The 20,521-nt window shown below is 40.0% G+C and overlaps 1 protein-coding gene across 3 annotated transcripts in view; it reads right to left on the bottom strand.

The window, feature by feature from the left end:
* The window catches only part of LOC136879052 (glutathione S-transferase), a 72,634-nt gene that overhangs the window by 14,520 nt on the left and 37,593 nt on the right, over window positions 1-20,521 (bottom strand). For all 3 annotated transcript variants that reach the window (XM_068228938.1, XM_068228937.1, XM_067152790.1), the window contains exon 4: window positions 17,195-17,337. In XM_068228938.1, coding sequence (XP_068085039.1) covers window positions 17,195-17,337 — 143 coding nt within the window. The remainder of the gene's footprint in view (window positions 1-17,194; window positions 17,338-20,521) is intronic.

Below are 20,521 nucleotides of genomic sequence, written 5' to 3'. Positions count from 1 at the left end.
ATAACACCCACGGCATCCCCTGCCTGTCATAAAAGGAGACTAAAAGAAATCCCAGGGACTCCGAACTTGGGAGCATGGGTTGGCAACCACACGGGGTCCTTAAGCTGAGCCTGGCATTGCTTCCATTTACTTGTACAAGGCTCCTCACTTTCATCTATTCTCTCCGACCTCCCTTGGTCAACTCTTGTTCTTTTCGACCTTGACGGTATTAGGTTGCGAATCCTAGGGAGTCTTTCATTTCCACGCCCTTCATGGCCCTTGTCTTCCTTTTCTTCCTTGTCTTCATTTTTCAAAGTATCGGATCCCTTCCATTTGTTCTGTCTGATTAGTGTTATATAGAGGATGGTTGCCTAGTCGCACTCCCTCTTAAAACAATAACCCCCACCACCACCACTTAAAGATCGGAGGTGTAGAACTAAACGAAACCACAGAGCTTATTGATATAAGAGGGCTTTCAAGAGACATACAGTAGTTAACTCAGAGGATTGTAGACTAAACGGTAGAAAGTACTCTGAATGAAATGCAACATATTCAGCAAAATCATTATCCTCCATCTTGCTGCAGCATAAGTGAGTCACTTAAGTGTGTGTGGGAGGTCCACTTATAGCAATAAGTGGGACACTTAAGTAGGTAATATGAAATGAAACCTAGCTTATAAGGGGCACTTATGTATAAGTGCTGTCTATGTATTCGGCCCTCAGAATACTTTGTGACACGGCAACTACAAAAAGTATTTCGAGAGAAGTACCATAGCGGGAAATCGTACAAGGATAGAGTCACTGTACTGTGCTGTAAACTTGTAATGCAGACTGAAGCAAGAGACTTTCTCGCCTCGTCATAGAAAAGATCAATAAGCCACGATGTTTTGAGGGCATCGGGTACGTACTTTCGGTGCAAGAACAGGACATCTAAAATGCATACACTAGAGCAGGGATGGCGAACCTATGCCACGCGTGTCACTAGGTGACACGCGAACATGATTTCGGTGGCACACCACATGCACATATTAACGTTTCTATGTACGTCTTGTACTATAGACTATACATATCTCATTCATGGTATAGTTACAGTGTTGCAGGTTTAAGAAATATATACCGAAAATCTAAATTCTAGTTTCATTCGGACGTACATTATGGCAACACTTCAACACTGATAGGTCCGGAAGTCAAGTGAGATAAATGTCAGATGCGTCCGACGAACCATTCCTTCACCTACATCAGCCAATTAGCAAAGTTTGGCTTGTGTGTGGTTGCCAGCATCGCGTAATTATTCGTAGTGTGTAACTGTTTATTATTTCGAATGTAAGACAAATAGTTGCCAAGAGATTATCTCAACTTCGAGATTTGGAGAAACTATCGCACTTTATTTCAAAACCTCACATTGCACAAATGGGTGCTATTAAGGCCAATTCTTGGAGTGGTTAGATATTAATAGTTTAGAAATGGAGTTGACTGAATTTCAAGAAAGCAGTACATCGGTGAACAAATTCCTACAACTTGGTGAAGAATTGGTGAAAATCGAGTGCGCTGTTGATGATGAATGTTCTTTCCAAAAGCCAGAGAACTTAATACTTGAACAGCCTCCCACAGATGTTATCGGATATGAATAAACTTGCTACAGCGTTAGTTACTTTGTTTGGTTCATCATAGGCCTGCGAACAGCTATTTTATGCAATGAACGTGTGAAGTCAACTGTTAGAAACAGTCTTAGTTCAGACCTAAGTGCTTCCTGTGTGTAAAGTTGAGAACGACATTTCACTTAACGTCCTTCGGCAATATTAGTATTTTTGATTTCTATATCCAATAATACTCAATGACAAAGTGTGTTACAATGGGCGCTTATTATATTTAAACAAAAATAATGTTAGGTATTCTTAAAACTTACATATTAAAAAATGTATTTTTGCGGTATTGGCAAAATACGACCACGGAATATGCAATGAATGTATTATTTTACGGTGTATGTGTAATAACATATTATGAAACATAATTTGGAATTAGGGACGGAAGTCGGTGGTGGGTTGGGGGGATGGTTGTAGCTATTCCAAAGGAAAATAACGAGTGGCACAGTATACAGTTGAGAAAAATAAACCAGACGTAAAATGGCACACTAGTTGGAAAAGGTTCGCCATCCCTGCACTAGAGTAATTCAGTGAATAAAGGAGTTGCACAGAGGAGCCAGCATAGATTTCTTTTCGTCTTTGAAGCATTGTTTTTTTCTTTTGTTGTGTGGGGTTATGTTTGTGTGAGTTATCCAAGTGTGTTATTTGAATACTGTAAATGCACCTTGTTGGATACATTTTAAAAATAGTTTATTCCTATGGCATTTGAAAGGTTTCAACTCTGTATCAAGGTTAATTGCATGCAGTGACAGGTCTTAAGAACAGTGACGCGGCGAGGGTTGGCATATCTGAACTATTAGTTGGCGGTTAGTTCGAAACCACATAATTCAAAGTCCGATTTTTGCGTCCCAACGACTACAAATTAACGAGGTTTTACTGTAATGCAATACCTCTAACGGAGTGGCTCATTTATTTTCAGAACCTTTGGAAGCGTTCAAACATCGAGCCATTTATTCTGTCAACATCATTTAACAAATCTTCGGATACCATTACACTCTATGAACTGGAGCTAGTACTAAGAAAACTTAGAAATGAAAAAGCATCTGGAGAAGACTCAATAAATGCAGAACTATTCAAGTACTTCAGTGACATCTTCAAGCAAAGATTTCTCAATTTCATAAATTTAATTTGGAATGGCAACAAACCATCAGAGAATCAGAGAATTCCTCTTCGTAAGAAGGGCAGTGTGAAAGATTGTGGAAATTACAGAGGTATAAGTATACTCAACTCAGGTTACACAATTTACCCTGATATTGTCAAAGAAAAATTATTCAGGCATTATGAAAATGTGATTGAAATGAACAACACAGATTTTGAAAGGGACGCTCATGCGCTGATGCTTACTTTACGATGAAGGTCTTAGTAGAAAAAAAACTTGGAAACTCGCATAGCATTTGTTGATTTTAAGAAAGCCTTTGACCTAGCTAACAGGAACAGACTTCTTAATATCTTAGCAGGAGATAATGTCCCACAACAGTTAACAGATAACATATACAACATATACAGTGACAATCTTATTGCAATAAAATTAGACTGAATGGGAACCGATCAGCAGAGGTATGAGACAAGGTTATGGACTTTCTCGTTTATTGTTCATAATGCATATGAACAGCATAATGCAGGAATGGAGGCATGAATCAATCCCACTTAGCAGATATCTCACACATCTAGATGCCATACTCTTTGCTGATGTTGCATTGGTAGCATTTAATCTTCAGCAGGTCTCTTCAAAATTCAACATGATCATTTCACCAGAAAAGAGCAAAATAATGGCCTTTAAGGGGAATTACCCTATCCCGAGTAAAATCTGTTTAGATAATAAAATTTTGTAAAGAGTCAATGAATTCAATTATCAGGAATACAATGTATCTTACCAAGAGGATCTCTGCAAAAATAACCCAACTTCACAGTAAAAATAGGAATTATAAATCACATTATGAAGCCATCTCTTGTCCAAAAATACACTCGCATCTTTATAACACTTTAGCCACACCAACAGCAGTGAGGCATGGACAATAAGAACGAGAGACATTTCCAGAATTACAGCACGTGAAATTATGTTCATGCGCAGAACAGCAGGCTATACTAAACGGAATCGTAAAAGAAATGAAGATATGCTTAAGGGACTGAATGTGAAACCAGTAATCAATTACATCTATGATTATCAAGAAAATATCACTTTCAAAGGATGGATGCTGGAAGACTGCCAAAGGAGATCCTACGCTACCAACCAAGAGGACACAGATCTATAGGATGTCCAATGAAGTGATGGAAATAAAATGCAAGACCGTAATGGGCCACGTGGCCCAATACTTGGAAGGATGATGATGCTGTGTCTCCCATTAACTGCTTTTACAGTTTTCAGAGACCCCAAGTTGCCGGAATTTAGTCCCGTAGGAGTTCTTTTATGTGCCAGTAAATCTACCGACATGAGGCTGATGTATTTGAGCACCTTCAATTACCACCGGACTGAGCCAGGGGGTGTTCAGTAGCTGTGTAAATACAAGTTATATTTTTAGCCTGAGACTGTCAAAACTAACAGAAAAATCTGGGATGGGACATGCATCAGGCTCAAAAGAACTTGGGAGTGAATAGATTAGCATGTTAGCAGCCCTTCATTTTTTAATTAAACATAGGTCCTTCTTACTTTAATGTGCATGTGTACTGGTAATAAACCATAACAAAAATCAATATTCTGGAGTTCATAACTACCGTCCCGATTAGGTCGGCATTTTTACTTTCAGTCATTACAAGAATTTGAAACAGAACGGCTGGCCCGATTGGACACCAGCCATTGTTTAGCCTTTCGTGGGAGATGTGGCGCAAGAACTTCACGCCACATTGTTAGCGTATTTTCACTATGTCAAAGTCTATTATGTGTTAGTGTCTATGAAAATGAGCGCAACCAAGGAGCTCACTAGCTCGAGAGTCAAATTTGAGCGTCGTAGAAACACCACCGACGAGTGCTCCGTTGGCCGGCTAACTGGCCACCAACTAAAATTCCTTAAGACTTCTGAACACAGGATCTCACCCGACTGGCAGGCCTTCTACAGGAAATTGGGTCCATCATCCATCATCGCATCTCCCTACTGAAATACATTGTAATATCAAATAATTCATTCAAATTCTCAATTTCACCTTTGTCACTACTATGTAAAATCATATGTTGAGCCGATTAGGCCAATCAGTAATGTCACATATTGCATCATTTTAAAGTGTTTTTACTACATGTGATGAAAATCATCTTTTGATCCATACTGACTACCATATTTACATGGATAATCCCCACATTTCCTTTTTTATTTGAGGCATGAAATTTGGGTGCCAATTTTATTTGGGTCAAGGTTGGCAATACACCGCTGGCTAAACTAGTTTTCAATGTTGGGTGTACAGTTATGCTTTGTGTAATCACAGGTGGAAGAAAAATGCCCCTATGTCATATCTAAACGGAAAACAATTCAGCCTTTTAACTTAAAACTGCCCTTGTATTAAAAAAAAAAAAGTATTTGACAGAGTAATATAAATTCAAAATGTCTCCCTGTCACAACAGAATGCGTCTTCTGGAACGTGCTGGGATAGCTTTCCACGCTTTTACTCACTTCGGTGTGTCTACAGTGTGTTTCATAGTTGCCAAGTTCGAGTGATATCATAATAATTTTGTATTCACCGTTTTAGAACAGGGTGTTGCAATGCAGACGGAAGCGATGGACTTCCTCCCCTCGTCACAGGAAAGTTTGATAAGCCACAATGATTTTAGGGCATCTGGTACTTTCAATGCAAATACAAAGCATCTAAAAATGCAAACGGTACAGTAATCCATAAAATAAAGCATTTGCACGGGGGAGCCAGCATAATTTGTCCTCGTCTTTGAATCGAGTTTTCCTTCTTTTCTTTCGCTGTGAAAAGTTGTGTTTGTCAGCGATTTATCCACGTTCCTTATTTGAATACTATAAATGTACCTTCTTGGATACATTTCAGAAATAGTTCTTTCCATGGCATTAGAAAGGTTTAAATTGTGAATCAAGGAGATTACATGCATTAACGGGTCTTAGAATACTTTGTGATGCGGCAAGGGTTGCCATTTCTGAATTATGAGAGAAGTGCCGTGGCGGGAAATCGTACATTTGTACTGTCCTGTGTTGCAATGGCGAGAGACTTCCTACTTCCTCCCCTCGTCAAAGGAATGTTTGATAAGCCACAATGTTTTTAGGGCATCGGGTACTTTCCATGCAAGTACAAGGCATCTAAAAACTGCAAAACGGTACAGTAATCTTAAAAATAAAGCACTGGCACAGGAGGTTCGTTGCGTGAGGTTATGTATGTCAGTGAGTTATCCCCAAGTACATTATTTCATCTCCTTCCACTGCTTTCCCCACGTCTGCAGGGTCACGGCTGTGAACTGTGTCGCACATGTGGATTCGGGCGTTTTACGGCCGGATGCCCTTCCTGACGCCAACCCTACATGGAGGGGTGTAATCACTGTTGCGTGTTTCTGTGGTAGCTGGTAGTGTACTGTCTTGTCTGAATATGAAGAGGAAAGTGTTGGGGCAAACACAAACACCCAGTTCCCGGGCCAGAAGAATGGACACACAATTAAAAACCTTTACCCGGCCAGGAATCGAACACGGGACCCTCTGAACCGAAGGCCTAAACGCTGACGATTCAGCCAATGAATTGGACTCTACCCGAGTACATTGTTTGAATAACGTAAGTGCACGTTGTTGGATATATTTTCGAAATAGTTTTTTCCATGGCTTTTGAAAGGTTTAAACTGTCAATCAATGTTAATTGCATGCAATAGCGGGTCTTAGAATAATTTGTAATGCGGTAAGGATTCGCATTTCTGAATTACGAGTTGACGTTAATTCAAAATCACGTCATTCGAAGTACGATTATTACGCCCTGATGACATCCAATTAATGAAATTTTACTGTACCGCTCAACTAACATCCGAGTTTGACAGTGTGTCTTTCAAAAACAATTATCCACCACTAGTAGTGTTGATACCCAAGTAAAAAGAGACCTCATGGGAGAAGTGTTTTAGACATGGAGTATGACGAATTTGTAAGTAATTTAAGAGAGGATACTAGTGATGCAAGAGACAACGAATCTTCTGATCTACATGGAATCGAGGCTATTGCAAAGTTCAGACTAATGAAATACCTGTCACGTTAAGTAGACCTTCTTGCTAACTTTCATTGCAAGTATATTTTATAGCCACGTTCATATTTGTGTAAAGACCATGTGGACCTCGCAGAGTGATATGAAATGTTTCTTTATGCTTATGATACTCTTTCGATGGAAAGGATTTTAGTTCATTTCATTTTTTTTTTTCAAAATGATCCTTCCTAAAATTGGGGTGCAGAAATTATTCGCATAAATACATACATCCGTATTCCACGTCGCTCCATCTTAAGCGATGGGTCGGCGAACGAGCTTCTCCACCAGTTCCAGTCTCTGACTTCTCTCCTTCCATGCTTTCCAAAGTATGTCCTTGCTGTTCAATGTCAATCTTCACCATGTCCTTGTACCTGAGTCTTGGTTGCCCTCTTGGTCTTTTGTCAAGTTTTAGATCATCCATTTGTTTTGGTAATCTTATCTCCCATGTGTCGCATATGTCTATACCATATCAGTCGCTGTCATTCTGTCCTGCAATCTTACAACTTGAGCCCGCTTGCGGATTTCCACATTACGGACTCTGTCCCTGCGTGTTTTATCGATCATGCTACGGACAAATCTCATTTCTGCTGCCTGGATTCTACTAACATCTTTATTCCTCAGGGTCCATGTTTCGCAACCATAGGTCAGGACTGCTACGTAATAATTTCATACACAACTCTTACATTTTGTTGGTATTTTCTTGTTCCATATTACGTCTATTTTGTGAAAGTTGTTACCTGCCTGAATTCTGTGGGAAATTTCCTTGTCTATAGAACCAGTATCACATAACACTTCCAAGATACCTGAATTAATGGTTCATCTGTAGCTGTTTCCCCTCCATTTCAATGTGTCCTACTGGTTGTCCGTATCTTTTTATGACCACAACCTCGCTTTTCTCTTGGCTTAGGCGAGTCCATATTCTTTAGCAGCTTCTGTTCAGGAGTTTATTTGTTCTTGAAGGTCTTCCCACAAGCATATATCGACAGTGAACAAGATAACTTTCATTTTCTTACCTCCAATGGTTCGGTGAACTTTTTTCTGAATCTCGTTCATCGCAGTGATGAAAAGAAGAGGAGACAAAACACCACCCTGTCTTAACCCAAATTTTACATGAAAGGTTTCAGTCATTCCTAAGGTGTTTTGACTTTACTTCAGGTATATTCATATAAATTCTTGACCCTGTGTATCATGTCATCCTGCATTCCAGTTTTCTTCAGTATTCCCCACACCTTCTCTCTGTTCACAGCATCAAATGCTTTCTTTATATCCAGAAAGGTTAACCACAAATCTCGGTTGTGTTCGCAGTATTTTTCCATTAACTGACGAATGGTAAAGATTAAATCAGTTGTTGATCTCCCCTTCCTGAATCCATACTGTTCTTCGAAGAGGTCTGATTTTCTGCTCCACAATTCTTTCATAAAGTTTACCAACTTGAGATGTTAAAGTGATGCCTCTATAGTTGAAACATTTGTCTCCTTTCTTGAAAATTGGAATTAGGATGCCTGTTTTCCAATCAACTGGTATGTCCCCTTCTTTCCAGATCTTACGAAAGAGTCTGTAGATTCAATGATTTCCAGAAATGCCCACAGACTTGATCATTTCTCCATTAATTTCATCCGCACCAGCTGATATTCCGGTTCTGATGCATTTCCAGGCATAATCTACATCACTCCATATTAAGTCTAACCCGTTGTCAGGAGTCAGACTTGTATGAGATAGTACTGTTTTTTCGTGTAGGATGGATGCAACTCACATTTAGCAATTCATCAAAGTAAGTCCCCCAAGTCTATTTGATCTTATCTTCAGCGATCAGATTTTCGTTATCATCTCTTAGGTATTTGGAGTGTTCTTTATCTCTCTATTTTTCATCATCCCATATAACATTTTCTTATTACCATTAACATCCTCATTCAATTCATCACTCCACTTGTTCAACCACTTCTTTCGTTCTTCTGTAACAACTTATTTTGCTTATTTTTTAGCAACCCTGTATAGTTCCTTATTATGGTCAGTCCAATCCTGGAAATATTTTCTAAACATGTTCTTGTTCAGGACAGCAGTTCTTGTTGCATCATTCCACCATGGAGTTTTCTTCCATCTTCTTGTGCCACTGGTTCGTTTGGGTAAATATGGTAGTTTAATTTTAAAGTTTGTTAACATTGCATATTGAAAAAGATTAATCCTATTTTTAACTCACGTTTTAAGTGTTCTATGCTGCGTAGCCAATTGAATTGGGCGACAGTGTTCCATCATCGGATTATCAAGTTTGTTGAGATTCTTGTACCTTGTATTTTTCCATGCTAGAATGCGTATAATAGTTCCTTTTCACATTACCTACCAACCAGCTGTTGTAGGCCCGGTCAGACCAGCACAGGTATTAATAAATAACTATACTGCTGGTCTGATTGGACCAATCTAACATAGACCGTTGCATTTTATGTTAAGACACTGAATACATCTCATTGTGCTTCAAACGGGACACCAGATCCGTGCTTTGAACAAATCCTCTTTAAAGAACTTCATTTCTTATGATTCAAACAATAAGATGTTCCCTGATGAGATAAATCACAATATTTATTACATTTTCAGCATATTATGGCAAATAGACGTAATAGACACATTGCTGACCGGATGCTTGAGCTTGTCACATACCCTGTGCACCGGTATTTTTCTACTAAGCATACTAGGGTGCACTTGATTATAAAAATGTAAATAAATATTAAACCAGTCAATATTTTATCTTTAAAGTTGATATGGGTACTCTCCAATGCCCCTAGTAATAGTGGATCTGCCTTTACAAAACCATATTCAGTGTCAATTCCTAACACATAATTAATGTTTACATTGTTGTCATCAGAATCACTTGAATAAATAAGTACACTAGGTAAATTACGGCCTGTAGAGGCTTGAATATCACTTCCGCTATCACTATCACATTCAGTTTCCACTAATTCATTAGACTATTTCCATTTGAACAATCATCGGCATATAATTCTTCTAAAATATCGTCGTCAGCTAACACCGTATTCTGCGGGCGCTCCATCTTGTCATTGACTGAACCGGCAGAAAGAAAGTCGACGTTTCGAAACTAAATCAAAGAATAAAAGAGGCCGTGAATAAAAGAAAAGTAGCAGATATACATCTACGATTTATTCTACTCAATGTGCACGTCTGAAACAATTCAAGATATGGTCAAGAGATGTCACAGGAAGACCGAAAACAATGTCGTGAATAAAACCGAGATTTCTCGGGGCCCGTCACCTACCGCTGGCGAGCGTACAACGAGATTTCTCGGGGCCCGTCACCCATGTGTTATTATGAAAGAGTTTAATTTTTACTACCGTTATTAATGGAATAAACCATTATCATACCTGCAAACTTTCAACAAGAGAAATCCGGAAGATCCTAAAGCGGAAATTTTTTAACAACATGTGTATGCGTCGCCAAGTCTTGAGACATAATGAAAAAGGACGGCAAGCAGTAAGATTATAAACAGTACTAATGTAAGCCAAATATATGTTATGATCACCCCTGAAATTAAATACTTACACAAAGTTACAACTTGATGAGTGCTCATCTGTTTCTGCTTAACAATGGGAACACTTTCAGTGATTGTATAAAACAAGGAAATTAAGCAGAATATGCCTCCCTGAAAGACTGATAATATTGATTCTCAGTTGAACTCATTTCTCGTTTCTCAGTTGAACTCATTACGAACACCACTAGAAATACTAAAATCGCTTACAAATTCGTCACACAATTCCACAAGTTTCAGAACTACCACCAATGTTACTCACACCCACACACACACAAAGCCTTTCACAGCTTCTACGAAGCACGACAGTTACTAAAGTTGTTATATTTAAATTCACAGCCTGCTACTTTTAACAGATTTCTTTTCTTCAAAATTACAGCCTGCTACTTGTTTGAGAACATCTCAGTGAATGAAGTAGCAGTCGAGATCGAACAGGCGACAAAAGCATGGTGATAAATGATAATGTGATTATCGATACATTTACCGGTCGAATTTCAAACACTGCATCTCGTATTACCAGCTACTAACGAAAGTCAAACAAATCCGATTTGACCGCAGAAAGCGAAACCAAGAGCGGATATTCAAAATCCGTACAATAACGTTCATCCGTAAAACCGTAAAACAACTCAAATCCCTACATTTTACAGAAAAACCGGAATACTTGGCAGGTATGCATTATGTTTTAATACACCATGTTCGATTACATTTTAAGACTGATTTTCATAATTGTTTTAAGGAACAAAACATGTGAACATAAGTTCACCTTACAAAAAATTAGTCACCAAGTGTGCACGCACAGATGGATCATTAAGCCTGTACTCAACCGCACTCGCACTGCCTCTATATGAGCATAAGGCACTAGCAATCAGCGAGACATTCATGTTTCAAGCGGCCAGTGTATGTCAACATAGGTAGATGTACGGAGGTGACAACATACCTGCCAACTTTTAGAAACCAAAAATAGGAAGATTTTTTAATTATTGTATTTCATCACATATTTCACCACAGTCTACGTGAAAATAGGTCAGGATAAAAAGCATACATATCTACAGTTAAAATGTGAATTGACCATTAAATTTAAAATCTTAAACTAAGAAAACCTAAAAATGGTTACACGAAAATGTACCTAATCACTCATTTATGACACTTACGTACAAATAATATTTGTAATACCGACACACACACAACAAAATGCATAATACCGTATTTTCTCACGTAATTAACACACTTTTTTGACGAAAAATACAGGCGAAAACTTTGGATGCGTAAATTATTCAAGGAATTCAGATCTTTACAAATTATTTACAATTCATTTACATTTAAAAGATACATTAAATGTAATATAAACACAATTGCGGTTATTGTCATATAGCGTACAATTCCGGCGTGAGATTTTTTTTCTGAAAAGTCAGAATAGGGTACATCAGGTAAGTTAGACACGTGGGTTTGAAGTACCGACACCAGAAAATATTCTTCTTATTAAGAGCTGAAAATATGACCTGAATGACATACCGCCAGAAAAAGAAACCTATCCCACACAAGAAGGGCCGGGCATCGAAGTAGGGACCCTGCTACATTACCCCAAACCGTTCGTATCCAATCTTGTAAGAGTGACGTGTCCATCCACCCTTTCTCTTGAATACGGACGTGGATCACTCGCGGAAATTTTGCTTTAGGCATTGTTTTTCGTTTTAGAACAATATAAGGTGCAAGCTTTCTGCCATCAGCTGTTACAGCAAGCATTGCAGTACCGGTACATCGTTTTTTGCTTCCGATAGCGCGTACGATAACACTGTATGTTCCTTTCTTATCAACATTGTGGCATATGGAAACTGATTGGTGTCTGACCTGCGGTTCCTATAAGGGAGATCAAACATTCCTTCACTTCACGCTTCTCAATCACAAAATGATGAAAATGGTTGAAATCATTCATGATTTTTTGACATGATGTTGTTCTTCGTCGAAGAGAAAGTCCATTTCTCTTCATAAAATTAATCAAGCCTCGGCTAACCTTCAAATCCGAGACACTGATTCCGTGTGCCACGGCTATTTCTCATTCTTTAAAATACAGCATTTTGTGAGAAACGCAGTTTCCAACATTGCGTAACAAAATCATATATTTAAGCAGATAATCCTCTACTTGAGGAAACTTGCTGCTTTTTCGTCCGCGAAATGCCTTGTGAGACTTGTTGGCCGCTTGAAGTGCACTTCTGTTACCGTGGTAGAGCATGTTTCATTTGGACACTGAATACTTGCTGCCCGTGTCTCTATTCCCGTATGTTTTGATGTAACTGATCACCGCGAGTTTGTATGATGCAGTATTACTCCAATACTGTGGACTGACAAACAATTTTGAGATCACAGAATGTCCCGTACCCGAAACACTCTTGAAACTAGTGCAATGGGATTTCCTGACGGCTAATAACAACACGTTGCCCTGCGTTTGGAATGCCCGCCTCGCGATAGGAAGCCTGCTACGCGAGTAGTCGATATCTTTATTCCGAAACACATCCGGAGCTGAGATTTGGATGTTCGAAGTTGTGGGTGTATCAAATACGTGAACATTTCTTTTTCTCTATTTGGGACCCAAAATTATTGGGATGCGCAAATTATGCAAGGGTGTTAATTACGCGAGAAAATACGGTAGTTTCCTTTATCAGACAGTAAAATGAACGGAAATTTATAGGTATCTCTGAACACTTGGAGATAACGTTTGTTACATTTTTGGCCATAACGAGAAAAGAAAATGCCAGAAACTGTCACCGACACGAACCCCCTTAAAAACATTCAATTCATTAAAACTATGCACTTAAATACGCAAAACTACCACATACAAAACAATTCAATGTGTCCTGTACATTATTAACATACCGGTACGACTGAGAGGGGGAAAGCATAGAAATGCAAGAAAAAACGCGTGGCCTATAACTGCGACGAAACTACGCACAGAAACGATGTTAACAAAGCATGAACAACACAATAACAAACTCATTCTTTCGACCCGATTAATTGAGTCGTTAGAGCGCGCTAGCCTCTTGCTTACAGGATGATCGCCGCCCCGAATCCCCAGCTGTATCAAGCGCACACGCTGCTGTGGTGAGCAGGAAACACGATGCACGAAGGTGACGGACAAAACACTAACGAAATAAAGTATCAAATAAATACGCTTGAAAATGAGGTTACGTAAATTACACAAGCACGTATCGTAGGAGAAGAGTATTGGCCGTACTAGAGGTTATATTAGTCGAAAATCGGAAGAAGTAAATATAAATCGGAAAATCGGAAGACTTAAAAACCGGAAAGTTTCCGGGTAAATCTTAAAGGTTGGCAGGTATGTAACAAGAGTGCCAAATAGGGGCAATGGTGTTTGGACGTGACCATGGCAATACGGTGCGTGAAATTGCTGGATTTGTTGGTGTTTTGCAGTGGACTGTTGAACATGTCTACAAACAGGGGTGTGCTACACATGACCACAAAACAAGTCAGAACAGTGGTCGGAAAAATATTATGACTAAAAGGGACTGGAGACATGTTTCATGGCTTGTGAATCAAAATCACTTCGAAACCCAACAGGAATTACTGCAGTCAGTGACTGGAGGTTCATCCCAACCTATTAGCGAGAGAACATTGCAATGAACATCTGGAGTTAGTCACCTCGCAAGAGGCCATTGCTCACACAGGCACATAAAGCTGCACATCTTCAATGAGCTAGAAATCACTGAACATGGACAGTAGCTGACTGGCAGAACGTAATGAGGTCTGATGAATCACATTTAGCCTGCGTTCCAATAATGCACGTCATCGAGTGTACCGAAGGCCAAATGAAGCATTTCATCCTGGATGTGTGCAAGGTCAGGTTCAAGCCAGAGGGCCCGCTCACTGAGGTGTTTATTTAAACATTCTGGATGATCAGGGTCAACATCTGCATAATATCCTGATTTTTCAAGATGACAACAGCAAAAAAGTTCCTCAGGTTGGATGCATACGTGACTAGTTTTAGGAACACTCCCACACCCTATTACATTTCAACTGGGCTGCAAAATCACCTGACTTGAACCCCATTGAAAATCTATGGGACAAGTTGAAACAGCGGGTAAACGATGACATCAGCATCCCTGCAATTTCGTGGAATTGTGCGGTGGAATCCTCCTGGATGTGACGTACCTGCACAAGCTTGTGGACTCGCTTCCTAACCGAATCCAGACTGTAATTAAACCCACAAGCACAGTTACACAGTGTTAAATGATGCTTGTAATGATTTCTGGAGAAGCAACTAATTTTTGTCCTGTGAGCTTATTTATAATGTAGATTATGTGGCTGAAAATGGCCTATGTTTCAGGTCGAAACTAGTTACAAAGGACGGCTACAGTATACTTATAGATCTTGGTGTTGACGTCCCCTCGTTGCAGTAATTTGAGGAAGTACTGTAATGGAAAAGCGATCGGTGTTGAACTTGCATAAGGGATCATCTTAGCATCGCATTCAGATACTACTGTTTAGAGAATCCTCAGAAATCATAAAGCAAAGATTGCCCACAACAACTGGAAGGAGACAGAGCGCATTTCGACAGCTCTATTTGAAGACTGAATGAGTTTCGTCAAATGTTCGTACTTGCAAAACGTCTACATTATGTCCAGGGTTAGATGTTTATTTTTATACTTTTTCGAGTGTATCGCCGAACAGGTTTTCGGCACTTCCCTCAGGCACTGTAAAGTCGCTGGGCTTTCAGACAGGAATCGAAACTGCTCCTTCTTAAGTAACACAAATTAGTATTTTAATATTATCGTATACGATTATGCTATCGAGACCAGAACAGATGATGCACCTTACATACCAGTACATAAAGCCACGAGATGTTTTGGGATTGCCTATTACTGTTTTGGTCCTAATATAAGACTGGGAATTCCAAGTTTTTGTGTTAAAATGTCATAAAAACCACAGTCGTTTTATTTGCGCACGTTACATTTTAAAACTTTGTATCATTTCACACACGTACCGACTTGTGCAGCGAGAGCACTTTCCAGCTGAGCTCAAGGTCGCAAATAATGGTAATTTTGGAAGTGTTTATGATATTTTTTCTCTTTCTAATTTGATTGTGATGAGTGACGGGTAGAATTGAATATAATGCATTTGAGAAGATGAGGATTGATACTTAATCGAAACCATATTCTCGACTTCAACATAACATTTAAAAACGGATGTAGGCCTAATCTACGCAGTACACGATTTCCATAAACTGACTAGGAACAGTACACCGGTGAGCAAATTACAATGGAAGAAAAAAAAAAAAAAAGAGAAAGGATTTTGGCATCATGTTGGATGCTTTTGTATCTAATGTGCTTTATTTTATTAGATTAGAGAATTAAAAACTACTTGTGGCCGATTGTTGTTTGGCTTGGCGTTAGGGGTATTGGATTTTTCGAAGAGTTTTGCTATTTTGTTGCTGAAGTGAAAGAATTTTTCAAAGGAATTTGACGAAGTTTCCCTGGTAAAACTGAATGTAAAGTTTTGAGATTTTTAAGTCGTGTACCGGTAATTAATGTTTGAAGCCAGCCCCGCGGTCTAACTTGCCTGCCTCTCACCCGGAGGGCCCGGGTTTGATTACTGGCCAGGTCAGGCATTTTTATTCCAGGTTCAGTCATTCTACGATTACCTTTAATTGAGGAGCTATTGAATGGCGAGATCGCGACCCTGGTCTAGAGAGCCAGGAATAACGGCCGAGAGGATTCATCGCACTGACCACGTGTCGCCCAGTAATCTGCAAGCCTTCGGACTGCGGGCGGTCGCTTGGTGGGTGGAAGGCCTATTGGGGCTGTAGTTTGATTTGGTTTAGGGGTGTCTGTAAGATTATAAGTATACATTTCATTTTTGTGATGTTTAGCCAAATTGTTGATGGTTCATTCGTTCCAGGATTTTCCATTTTCCCCTGTTGTATGGTTTCTTTTCGTGGTCCCTCCCAAAACGGAGAATCGAGGTTCCACTGTATACACCAACGAAGAAAATTAAGGGACTGGTATGATCTGCTAAAGACAAGCGAGATCCTCTTTTCAGAGGAGGTGACTATAAGATCTCGTGTAGCTGCAACCAGGTGTACACAGCAGCTACAAAATGGAGCATTGCCACATGGCTCAAGGAGCACAACGGACACAGTCTGCTGGTTCAAGCAGAAAGGTCATCAAGAGCTGAACACTCGCTGCTAGCAGGCCATGGCATACAGTACTGCAACTTAAAAGTAATCAAATTCCAAGTCTTATCAAGCCCGACTACAAAGGGAAGCCATTGAAATCCTGAAGCATGCCAACAGCTTCAACCATAAGGAGGAATTGGAACCAGTCAACAAAGCACAGTTTCCAGCCCTGAAGGCCTTAAATCCTGATGGCCGTGACAGGCAAAAAAGAAAACAACAGGTTGCCTGTCTCCACCAAGGCAGGTTGACCAACGTTGCGCTCCTTAGTGCTTCCACCATTGGCCGAAGAACAGGCAATCAGAATGCCCCTCTAACAGCAAAGCAGCACACTATTGCCTGCCAAAGGACAACCAATCAGTGACCGCTATCCACCACGGCGGAGCACAGCCTGAAATATATAATGAGATGGAATTGCAACACCACTGCATTCCACCCTGAGCTTCGCAGTGATCCAAATCAGCTGGAACCCTAGAAAATGCCGAACGCAGTCTCCAGTGAAATGTCGGGACTATCATATGCTCCTGGACAACTGCGTATAGATATGATTTATAACGCCTCAATTGCTATGAAAACACCATAAGCGTACCGGAGAAACTGGCTGAATAACATACCGGTACATTGTAACAATGATCTGCATCACCATTTTAGAATTACAAAGAGAACATTTCCAACAAAGAACTAAAACATTTACCTTGCCATTGACAAAATATCCATTGTTGTTCTTGACCACTTCTTCAAATTTTGGCATGTAGTAAGGGATAATCTCTTTCACAAGTGGCTCATATTTCTTCTTTTTTGAGGCCGGATCATCATCATAATGGTAGTTTCCAATTTCTAGGGAAAAGAACACACCAATTTTCTAAAAACACACCTTAAGATTAACATTTACAGCACATGCAACAATACTATGATAGAGGTAATTTCCAGGAATTTTTGCAGGAAATATAAATTCTATAAGTTCCACAACATAAAATCATAACTGACGTGTAGCATATATGAATTCAGGTTGGAGAAAAATAGATCCATAAATTACAAGATGAGATTCTGCAAGGTCTATACACATTCACAATGCATACATAAACACACACTTGCAACATACTGTGAATTGTAATGGTATAGTCCTCTCCGTGTAAGGACGTACCCTAAGGGTGCAACCTTACCCTTTCTCCCCTGTAATATTAAGATATTGATTTATAGTTACTTTTCTTGCTGTTGGGTCTTTTTCAGTGTCGGTAACCATACAGTTTAGGGACCCTACTTGCCGATACGACGTCTTACATTTACCGTTAATCTGGCACGTTGGCAACGTTCAATCACTGCTCTAGCGTGAAGTGCGTGTTGCCACCGCATCGCCGTTAAAGTCACTAGTGATACATTTGCGAGAATATTTAAAGCATATTTTCTTTTTCTGTGGGATTGTAAATCTATTTGGCTAATACCAGGTAAGTAGGATTGTGGCATGTTCGGATAATGCATTTAATAACATAGTTTGTGTGAAATGACGAAAGTGCTCAAATACGTCAGTCTCATGTCTAGATCTACCGGTACATGAAATAACTCTTGCGGGACGAAATTTTGGCAGTAGAACTTATAACATTATTATTTTCAAATCCGCAGTGAACTTGAAAGCTGACCTAAATTCCGTTCACGGAGCTTGGCACATTAGTATTCCTATATGTTTCCTGATAAGCTTGAAGATATAACCAGCCTGCAGGCTGAAAATATGCCCAATAATCTCTCTCCTTACTGGTTACCGGTATTGAAGAGAGAAGGAAATATTCGCGCAAAAGAAAGGGAAGTCATTGGATGTCTGGAATTTTCGAAAATCACACTGCAAAGACTTATTAAATTGCATCGTTTAACACGCCCCTCTTTTCAAGAATATGGTTATAGTACGCCTACTGTATATCAAAATAAAGACAGATAATTTAAGTGAGAAAGTGTGTTTATTTCCTTAATTCCTCACTGAGGAGATATTCATAATTATCTTGATTTATTTCATCTTATCTTTTATCATTTACTAGGGTAGGGAAACATTCATTATCGGTGTTTACATTGAGGTTAGTTTGTTATGGTTATGTCTGATGATTTTAATATGTAACCAGGCAGGTTGGCAGCAGTGATCAGCCATTACAAAAAAGAGAAAAGAAGAGCATCGGGCGGCGATATTTACTTTCTGGGGTATTTCCTTACGTGGCAATTACTATACACGCACGATGATTTAAGACACGATATAAGCTTTAATACCACCTGGTTATCAAGCTCGTACTAATCAGGAATACAATGAAGATCCCTAGCAAAATGAGGAAAGAAAAACACAAAGAAACAAACATTCTAATAATAATAATAATAATAATAAGGGGGCGGGGAAGGAAACATATGGAGGAGGAACACAAAATATGATCAATCAATCAATCACTAGTGATCTACATTTGAAGCTAACACTCCGGTGGCAGATTTCCCATCAACTGTTTTCCTAGTCTTTTCTCAAATGATTTCAAAGAGGTGTCTGCGTATGCTGGAAGGATCCCCCACTCTTAAGCGGTTGAGGGACCTCCATACAGGGTAAGGTTGGTCGGCGCCATGGTGACATGTCTGGGCAGTCTCTGGTGTTCCCTCCAGCGGCAGGAAGCTCTTGCGGGATCTGAGGCGAGACCTTGCAGCCTGGTGACGTCTGTGGGCAGTGAGCTCCTCCAGCGGCAGGAAGCTTTTGCGGGATCTGAGGCGAGACCTTGCAGCAGTGGCCCTCTGGATGTTGGGTGAGGCTACTCCGACAGGCGAGTACAGTTTCTGTGTTGGCTTTAGGCATTCCAAGATTATCCTCGCAATATCGTTGACCGCAGTAACAACCTGCTTAGCATGAACTGAAGCGTACTCAACAGCTGCCAGACACAGCACAACTGCAGAAGGTCTCAGGATATGCGGACTGGCACCCCAGATGCTACCGATCAGCTTCTTAAGTATGCCATTGTGAGAACGACCTTCTGTTTTGTGTTCAGACATTGCTGCCTGTATGCTAGAGCGCGGTGACACCTAGACAAAATGCTGTAGGGCAATGTTTCAATCGTTCCTCTCATCATGTTCAGATGGTCGGCATCACAGTACTTGGAGAGTTCATCCACAGCTGAAGTCATCCTTCCTTCTACTTCCCTGAACAACTACCGCTGTGTCATTGGCATAGATGAAGAGCCTAGTGCTTGCTGGAATTGGCCGATTATTTGTGTAGATTTTGTACAGTGCTGGAGACTGCCCTGAGGGAGACCGTTGTTCTCCTCTTACCCTGTAGCGAGACTTGGAAACTTTTGTTCTGAAGGAAGGTACTGGTACTATGATTCACAGTGTCGTATACAGCTGTTAAATCAACAAAAGCGACTCAAGTTATCTCACCATGGTCAAAACCATCCTCTATGTGTTGGCTGAGATTCAAAATCAGACTACAACATGATTTGCCAGCACAAAAGCCTGCTTGTTGTTGGATGAAGTTCTCTTCGAGGATAATATTGACTCGGTTAAGTTACCAAGCGTTCCAGTATCTTGAAGGTATGGCATAGCAGGGAAATAGATCTAAAATTTTTTGGGTCATCTGGTTCTTTACCAGGCTTGATGATTCAAGATTTTTGCCACATTTTAGGGATGTGTAACTTGGCGAGACAAGTTCATTAGGCTTAGTAACCACTTCAATATTTTACGGCCAAAGTTCTTTATCTGTTCAACTCATAGGTCATCGACACCAGCAGCCTTGAACATCTTCAAGCTGGAAATGGCAGCTTCAAGTTCAACCATGGAGAAGGGATATCTGCTTCCATCACATGATGAAGAGCTTCTTTGGTCACCCTCCCTTTAGTTTTACTATTCAGCAGGAAGCGAGTTGCCACTTGATTAACTGTCACTCTGGTAAAGTTCTCCTGTGGCTTTACAGGGTCTCTGCAAAGATTTTTAAGCAGTTTCCAGGCCTGTCAACTATTCAACTTCATGTCAAGGTTCTCTACCAGGTTGTCCACTTGGCCTTACGAGTTGC

The sequence above is a fragment of the Anabrus simplex genome, chromosome 8 (genome assembly GCF_040414725.1).
Source record: "Anabrus simplex isolate iqAnaSimp1 chromosome 8, ASM4041472v1, whole genome shotgun sequence".
Classification (NCBI taxonomy): domain Eukaryota; kingdom Metazoa; phylum Arthropoda; class Insecta; order Orthoptera; family Tettigoniidae; genus Anabrus; species Anabrus simplex.
The sequence above is the reverse complement of the archived record's forward strand: the minus strand, read 5'-3'. Positions and strand labels throughout refer to the sequence as shown.